This window comes from Liolophura sinensis, chromosome 12 (genome assembly GCF_032854445.1).
Source record: "Liolophura sinensis isolate JHLJ2023 chromosome 12, CUHK_Ljap_v2, whole genome shotgun sequence".
Lineage (NCBI taxonomy): Eukaryota > Metazoa > Mollusca > Polyplacophora > Chitonida > Chitonidae > Liolophura > Liolophura sinensis.
This window is the reverse complement of record NC_088306.1, coordinates 23,241,805-23,250,931: the sequence shown is the minus strand read 5'-3', so window position 1 is coordinate 23,250,931 and position 9,127 is coordinate 23,241,805. Positions and strand designations below refer to the sequence as shown.

General features: G+C 40.8%; 1 protein-coding gene across 1 annotated transcript; it reads right to left on the bottom strand.

Annotated features, from left to right (window-relative positions):
* Nucleotides 1-2,422: 2,422 nt before the first annotated feature.
* Nucleotides 2,423-4,055, bottom strand: LOC135479806 (carbohydrate sulfotransferase 1-like). The gene is made up of 2 exons (XM_064759711.1): nt 3,679-4,055; nt 2,423-3,278 (listed from the first exon to the last, which is right to left on the bottom strand). The coding sequence occupies exons 1-2, from the start codon at nt 4,053-4,055 to the stop codon at nt 2,423-2,425; spliced, it is 1,233 nt and encodes a 410-aa protein (XP_064615781.1).
* Between the last annotated feature and the right edge of the window lie 5,072 nt (nt 4,056-9,127).

The following is a 9,127-nucleotide window of genomic DNA, read 5'->3' as shown; positions in this document are numbered from 1 at the left end:
TAGCATTTATCAACCAACAGACTTTCTGCTAAATCTAACAGATTATTTATTTAAGTACATCTTTCCTCACTTCATAGACTGGAGTTTTATCCAGTGGTTTCACTAATAAAATTTAGAGCGTCCCTTCGGGAGCGGTAGATCCAGGATCAATCCTGGGTTGAGTCACACCTAAGACTTTAAAAGAGGAAGTTTCTCGCTTGGCGTTAAGCATGATGGGGGTAGTGCAACGACTGGTTGACCGTATCAGTATAATGGTTCGGGCGGGTCGTCTTACTTGTCTTCGCTAAGTCGACTCAGTGAAGCAGCACTAGATAAAAGAGCGGTGGAAATCCGTCCTGCAACAAGGAGGTACATTACATACACCCTAAGGATTCCTTCGTTGTCATATGATTGAAAAATTGTTGAGCACGACGTTAAATCCCAAGCACTCACTCACTCACTCACTTATAACATTAACATCACAATAACTTAGAAATATCTACCGGTATGTAACTGTAATGGAAGTAGATGTCAGTAGAGGTGTGTACCATCCGCGATGCGTCAAATCCTGTACGTACAGTACAGTTAAATACTGAAAGGTCCATATTTGTGTTATACAAAATACCATGCTAAAAAACAATAATAAATTAAAGTATCTCAGTTATATACCTTAATTTATAGCAAGTGTTCATGTAAAACACATAGGCCTAACACTCATTTTCCTGCATATATGTATGCGGTTCAGGCCTATTTTATCTTATTATTTCCTCCCACCATAATGCTGGCCGCTGTTGTATAAGCGAAATATTCTTGAGTACGGCGTAAAACATCAGTCAAATAAGTAATAAATTTTATCTCATTATAGGGATCAAACTATCTGAGCGATATCCTCTAGAAATTGTCAGGATTATTAAACATGATTTTGTTACGGTATTTATTTATTTATTTATTTAAAATTCGGGGCCTCCGTGGCTCAGTTGGTTAGCGCGCTAGCGCAGCGTAATAACCCAGGAGTTCTTGAGTAGGGCGTAAAACACCAATCAAATAAATAAATAAATAAATTTATCTAAATTCTGGAGCATTACGCTGCGCTAGCGCGCTAACCAACCGAGCCACGGCCCCAACGCCAGTTATCTAACAAAACTGCTAGAGCTGGATTCCATCACGACATTAGTTATATGTTAGTCGTATAACGCCCTCCCCCCCAACTCCCGTATTAGGTGGAGGTACATGGTTTTAAAAATGGAACAGTTAGTCTTGATCGTCTTCCAGCAGAACACGATATGAAGACTGCTGGGCCAGCTTACACAGTTTAAGAGAATACATCTTGGAAAATAGAGTCAGACAGCGTGATAATTGGCAAATGGTCACATGTAACCTGTGAAATCTAGTCTTTTGTCATTTACCGTATGTTCGTTTTTGTCTTTTGTTTCCGCGCTCGTGTAAATGGTTAGCAATTTATTAGAGATGACTGGTGTAGAATTATAACTCAGGATGCTTTGATGTCATCACATTTATGTATGTACATATACGCTTGTCTTCTTGTGGCAGAGCGAGTCCATTAAGTGCTACCTCTCCTGCGGTATCATGCCGAAGACCAGACGTGACACACCACCCAGTCACATTCCACTGACACCAGGGCAACCAGTACTGCTTCCTTACTCTAACCTCTCTGCATAATTGCCACACGAGTGCCACTTTTAAAACCTCTGGTATGACCCGACCCAGGTCAGATTTCTGAATCAATAACGCAAACAGTGGATCAGGCCTCGGGGATGCTTAGTCCACCAGATGAACAGTCAATCCTGTTGGCAACAACATTGTACGTACTCGTATATGTCAGTAAAACAAGATCAACCAAAGAGTAATAGTTGCCAAATGACAAAGTGATTGGTGAGAGGAATCGGGGCAAAGCCCCGGGGAAACCCGCAGAACTTTCCAGGTGGTGAGAAACTCCTGGGTGATAACGCAGCGCTAGTATGCAATGGCCCCCAGGCGACGGGAGTTGCCAGAGGTTACTTAATTAATCCGAAGTAAACAATTCCAACTCTGCAAATACTTTGGTATATTTAAGGAAGGCCCATTTGGCTTTAATTTAATACTCCTCTTGCTTTGACAAATGCCTAGGCGTACATTAGGTTTTAGGTATATGTACTTCTTTGGTGTTTCCTAGGAACATCGCATGCAACTGTCGTTTTTTCAGTTCGGAATTCCTTCTTTTAAGCGTCCGTTTGGTTTTGTCAGGTTTATAGCGTTGCTTTTGTTGTTCACACTTCATACGCAGATATACATTTCCTGTCAGCGTATGGTGTCATAATCTGTCGTACTGATTTACTGATGCATGGAATTAAAGACCCCAGATTTGCACGAAGGTAACATGTCATCATTTTATAGGCCTATACACCAACACCAAATCAGCTGTATACCTACGTAACAATTTTTGTCAAACTGCGAGGTCGCCGCCATCTTTCTGTGACCAGAATTGCTGAAGTTCCAACACCTGCTCCGTTAAATTTCTTTCAGTGACTCTAAATTTTCGAACGTCAACTATATCGTAGAAAACCGGATAATGTTCCTCGCGCAGAAAGTCTGCGCATGTCTGTTGGTACCGATCCACTACATCCCAGTGAATTCTTCTGGTCCAGTTATAGGCCGTTGCTATGGAATTTGATTTTGTTATACTGAGCGGCCCGTTGCTTTGGTGACCTGAAAAAAGAGTATAGAATATCCATTTGGCGACATCCGAATGGAAAACTAGTCCCAGAAATTTAAACATATTCATCACCGTCCGCAGTGGCGTCTGTATTATATCCTCGTATTTGACGCTACAGACGCTTTCAGGATGCACATGCGCTAGAGCACGTCGACGCAAAACGTCAGTTGTAAGGCGTGCGCACATGTCATTAACATTGGCCAATGATCCTCGGCACTGCTTGCGCTGTAGTGAACAGGCCATTCCACGCGGATCGCGCATCAAGTGGACTATTTTCAAATCTGGAATCACCTTGAGCAGTTCCTCAGCTAAGGTCATATGAACACGAATTGTCTTAACCACTATGGTTTTAGAGGATTTACACCTTTGGATTAAGCCAGGCAGGCAGTTTCGTCTGACGTTTTCCCTGTTGTTAGAGTTCAACGGGGTACTCCTCAGGCATCCTATGTATTCGGCGTAAGCAGTAGACTTTGCTCCAAAACCGCTTGTTATGGTGTGCCAGTCGAGAGCCTCTAAGTCACAGCTGTAAAAAGCTTGTAGGATTTCAAGAGAAAGGTTGCTTATCTCTTCCCACTTTGGCGCTGTTCTGTGAAAGAAAAAAATCTTTAAAGAATCAAATGTTTGATTATTTTTTTCTTTAACTTTCATTGGGGATTTTACCCATGACCCCACAGAACATTTCACTCCTATTTATTTATTAGTATATTTATATGATTTTTGCTTAGCGCTGTTCTTTAGAATTTTTTACCTACACATCGGCAATCAGGTTTTTTGGGTCGATGGTCCTTAGAAAACACCTGCTTGATTGTAGCTATCCGTCAGTCAATCTGACGGGCGGAGGAAACCGGAGTGCCTAACGTAAACATGAATATGTTTGTAAATCCAGTTGTGGACATGTTGGTGTTGCATATCATGAGTCCACGCGTAAATAAAGCTAATATGAGTCAGTCTCAAGACAGAGTCGCTTCACAGGCCAAGCACCCTACCTAACTTTTCCGCTAAAGTACTTCAGGCTCCTCTGGCGGTCAGCGTTCTTGAACACGGCATGGAGAGGCTCAAAGGTGTAGAAAACTCCAGGCAGACTGTTGAAGAAACTTCCAGTGAGCGTGGAACCACTGCGATAGTAAGCCAGGATCAAGACCTTTGCTTGTTTCAAGCCAGATCCTATTACGTCATTAGTTGCGCCCAAGTTGATGTCAGGCCTGCCGACAGAACCTGTGGCGTTCTGGGCGCGACCAGTTTCCCGCTGGACTTCCGCTCTGTGGCGGCTCTCCATGGCAACCAAAGAACCAGGATGATGTCTTTGAAATTCTTCCGAGGAATTCTGAGAAAACCGAATACGGATTTTTGGTCCCATATTCATGTCGAGGGACTCATCATAGCCTACAGTCACTGTCCTATGTGAAATTTTCACATCTAGCGAAACTGGAATAGAAAAAGTTGCTATATATATATAATACTTAAGAAAACTATATTTAACACAATAATTTGCTGGAATACCAGAATATATTCTAGAAACGCTCAAACAACAGACTTTCTTTTAAATTTAATACATGCTTTTTAGAGTATAGTGCGTTTCCTTTAACTTGTTGCCTATATTCACCTCTCTGTAAAATCAGTAGTATTCACCATCAAAATTGCCTTTTGCTAGTGATACGTAACACCACAAGTTCTATACAGTGACATGTCAGACTTTTATATTGTGAGAAAAATGCAGTTTCGACAACAAGAACTCATTGCCGCGGGTGACGTCATAATTATAACTATTCATAAAACGTTTTATAAGACTATAGTTTTTTTTGTTTTTGTTTCAGTTAATTTACCTTTGATTGTAAGCACAGTGAGGAGATTGTACTCATATTACTTAAATAGATGGTGAGTGTTTAAAGGTCAGTGATATTTTGTTGCAAAATGTATTTACTTTATATGTATTTATTCAAGTGGTGTTCAACGCCAGTTACATCACAACAACGCGGTTCATGGGCAGAGGAATCCGGATAATTTGTTTTTAAAGAATCTTGGATGTACAGATGTATTGTCTAAAGTCAATAACAGCTACTGTTTTACGAAAAGCGAGGAGTCAGCCAAGTTGTGTGCAAGAATTAGAACACTGACTGTAAACTTTTTTAAAAAGATCGCATTTGCGATTTCAACTGAAGTATAACAGGCAACAGAGTTACTTTTACCACATTTGGCTGGAACAGGATGCTCGGCAGCGAGGTCAGAATTTTGCGGGTGTGCAACTTCAGTTCAACTTGATGAGAGAACTGTTTTGTCTGCCGGTTATGGTGCCATTCGGAACTTTAAACATTTTTTAATGATTTTCTGTGGTTTTTGTAATGAAAGCTTATTATTACGAACAAAGAAGGGAATATGGAAAAGTACATGGGAAAGCGAATTAACCCAAACACAAAATTGTGGACAAAATTGACAAATTCAGCTATAAACTTCGAAAAAACATAACTCCGCGGTGTGGACCATTCCTCCGCAGTGGAAAGGTTTTCTCCACGGTGTAACATTCATATCTGCGTTGAAAAATTTTTTCCGCATTGGACACCTGTCCACCGCGGTGGAAACCGCAGGGAAAAGGATTACCGCGGAGAAAATTTCTCACTGTGATGGAATCCTGGTGACACTTAACCTCGATCTGAGATACCGGCCCGGATAGAGCGTCCGCTTCGGGAGCGGTAGATCCAGGGTCAATCCTGGGTCGAGTCACACCTAGGACATTAAAAGAGGTACAACTTGAAGTTGTAACTTGGTGATAGTGGATAGTGCAACGACTGGTTGACCCGTATCAGTTTAATCAGTTTAAAGCCGCTCGGCTTACTTACCTTCGGTAAGTCGCCTCAGCAGCCCTAGGAGAAAGGAGCGGTGGAAATCTGTCCTGCGTCAAGGAGGCACATTACATACAACATAAGGATTCCTTCGTCGTCATATGACTGAAAAGTTGACGTTAAACCCCAAGCACACTCACTTATTCGCAGTCTTTGATCTGATGAACATACGCTTCCTAGGATGCTGAGTCTGATATCTCAGATCGATTCACGAAGTGTCACGTGGGTTTCCACCGCGGTGAAAAGGTTTTCAAGGTTTCCAGTGCGGAGGAAACCTTGGAAAACCATTTGATGACGACCATTCCTGTGCATTTTGTTATTAAACAGCTCAATGCCTTTCCCATCCCATTCACCTTTTTTTGTGTATAATTATCACAAACTTAGTGTGTTTCACAAGCCTACCTGTAAGCAGAGAGTAGATGGACGTCCGGAGCGCGATACAGATGACGAGAAGGACCGGCAGAGCTATCAAGCGACTCGTCAGTCGGCGAGGGAAACAGAAAACTGAAGCACAAAGAAATATTTAACCCAACAGGGAAAAATAATTTTAAATGATTCAAGGAACGTATGATTTTTTTCATGTCTTAGTACATGTCTATGTAGTTCAGGATGTGTCCTATCACACAGCAGGGGCCTCCGTGGCTCAGTTGGTTAGCGCGCTAGCGCAGAGTAATGCGGTCACCGTGAGTTCAAGTCCAGCTCATGCTGGCTTCCCCTCCGGCTGTACGGGGGAAGGCCAGACATTCGTATACCAGCCCTCAACCAATAAGGACGTTCCGGGTCAATAATGGCCACCAATTCCCAAAACGACGTATTACACAATCCACCAATGGGCTGAGAAAGTATGTAAAGTACAGAAAATAGGACGGAATCGTACAAAGAGAAGCAGTCGATACTTTTCAATGATGTTAGAAAGACGTAAGGTATGAAAGGCGCTCGTCGCAAAAACAAGCGAGACATGGGTTCGGTCCAAGCCTTGGGCAGATAATTTGTACATTTCTCTCACTATTCATGGGGCCTTGGTGTCAACAAACGGTCGACGACGCGCGTATGACTGCTTGCGCTATCTAACAATCGTTAAAGACCTGTATTCTACCAATATATCGTGCCTCAGCTCTGTACGTCAAACATGTAAAAGTTCAACAGAAACTTGCCCAACGTTGGTGGTTTACGCTCGACTCTCCGGTTTCCTCCGTCCACAAAAGTGACCGTCATAGTATAAGTGAAATCTTCTTTATTATGGCTTTATAAACGACAATGAAATGTATAAGAGAATAAATATACACGATAGAGGTACAGACACCCAAAATACACAAGCGTGCGCCCTAGCTATAGATGTTCAGTCTGTCTACAAAGTGATAATACTTTAAACTTCTATCCTATCTCGTAATGATGAAGATTAGTTTTATTAAAAAAATCCTAAATTCGAATCACGCCCAAAATGTAACTGATCGGCCCTCAGCTCATGATCCAGCAGTGCACAAAATTGACCCAAAAGAGTGCATAACTTTTTCCTTAAAGTTGCTGATGGACAGACAGACAAACACCACCAAAAACATAACTTCATTTGACGGAAGAAATAAACAAACAAAATGAAATTCATTTTATATATATATATATATATATATATATATATATATTTATTTCACTGGTGTTTTACGTCGTACTCAAGAATATTGCACTTTTACGACAACGGCCAGCATTATGGTGGGAGGAAACCGAGCCGGGGAAAAACTCAAAACCATCCTGTTGCTGGTAGATCTTCCCACGTACGGACCGAGGTGAAGCCAGCATGGGGTAAAATTTATGTTCACCAACAAACACTTAATAGCGATGTAGCTGTGTAGGATACTTACAGCCCATAGTTGGTTCTGTGTTGACCTCAAGACTTCATCTCCCTGCAAAGACAAGAAAGAAATTTTGGCACCTAGCAACAAATCATGAAACCATGCATATATACACCAGAGATCAACTATTTAGAATTTCGACAGTTTTCTTTTTGTAACCTTGCTGTCAATTTAAATCCGTGATCGAATTTATTTCAACACATATACAAAGGGCTCGTTAATATTGACATTAATCATCAAAAAAAAAAAAAGCCAAAAAAAACCCCAAAAAACACTGAGCCCATCGTACACAGACCTACGCTTTGTTGTTATATGTAATATGACATGTGATACGAATATTGTACCTATGACCTGTAATGATTCTACGCGTGATTAAGGCCGATCATCCACCGTGAAATTAACGTATTAGTGGCATATATGTTGTTATATGTATAAATCCGAACGACACAATAACGACACAATAACATTCCCACAGTTAATTTTCTTTACTATATCATTTTCTTGTTTCTTCAGTCCTAAAGACGGACATATCGTGCAGAGCACAAACATTTCATTTGAACTGAACTCTGAATTATCCATTAAGCATGCCAGACATTCTCCTTACAGCGCATGCGCTGCTCTCTACACTCAAAAAATAATAATATTTTAATTTCAACAGAAAGTCTATTGTCTGAGTGATGTTAGAATGTATTCTGTTGCTAAAACATAATACTGTGTCACATTCAACATAATATCCTGTTAGTCTAAAAGAATCTTTATGTTGAATTAATAGAATATGTGTGCTATATTTAACAGCATCATCTATTGCAAAAGTTGAATATATTACAGCATCACTCGGAAAACAGAATGAGTCACTGGGGTCCAGGTGATGGGGCAGGAATTAAGTGATGTCAGAAAACACAAAAATTATGTCCCAACAGAGTCTGTTTCTTAAAATGCATTATAATATATGCATTCATCTAAAGTGTGTGGACCATGGCAAATGAAACAATTTTATTGATGAACGCTGATTAGATTTAGTTCCTCCCATGGAGACCAATGGTGAAGTTAAATCGAAACAAACCTACGTGTGTCGCATAGGCACCAAAGGTCAAACTTGTCTGGTGTTGGCAGTGATGCTCAGTACGCATAGAGAGCGCGAGTATTAGTGCCAGAGTGACTCTCGAAGAGGTGAAGAGGTATGGCCTATGGCCTGTGTAGAATGTGTGAAAGGGAATATTTTCCCGCCTGAAAACAAGATTCCCTAACTGTGCACCATTATTTTGCCCTTCTCTTTTCATACTTCATATACTTTCCTGGTGGTTTGGGTTATACGTCGTTTTCGGACTTGGCCAAGCGATTGTTGATCTGGAACATCCTTAATGGTTGACGGCTTGTATACGTATGCCTGTTTCCACGCATAGATTGTAACGTTATTCTCTACGCACACATTGTAAAGATCGATCTGTTCATTCTTTTGTGTGATAGCAAAATAGATAATGTTATTGCTACCACGGAAGTACATCTATTGTTACGAGCCTTCGGTATTTATGAGTTTAGTGTCATTGTAAATAGTGTGTACATTCTGGAAATATGTATTTGTGTTGTAAACATATCAATGATCAAACCATCCAGAATTTTCTTTTACGTTAGTCTGTAAATATGAGCGACGGAGTTGTAAAGCTGGCAGTCATTTATTCAAGCCCACTTGTGAGCTGTCATTGACGCAAGTCCACTTTAGAGCAGTCATTTATTCAAGTCCACTTGTACTC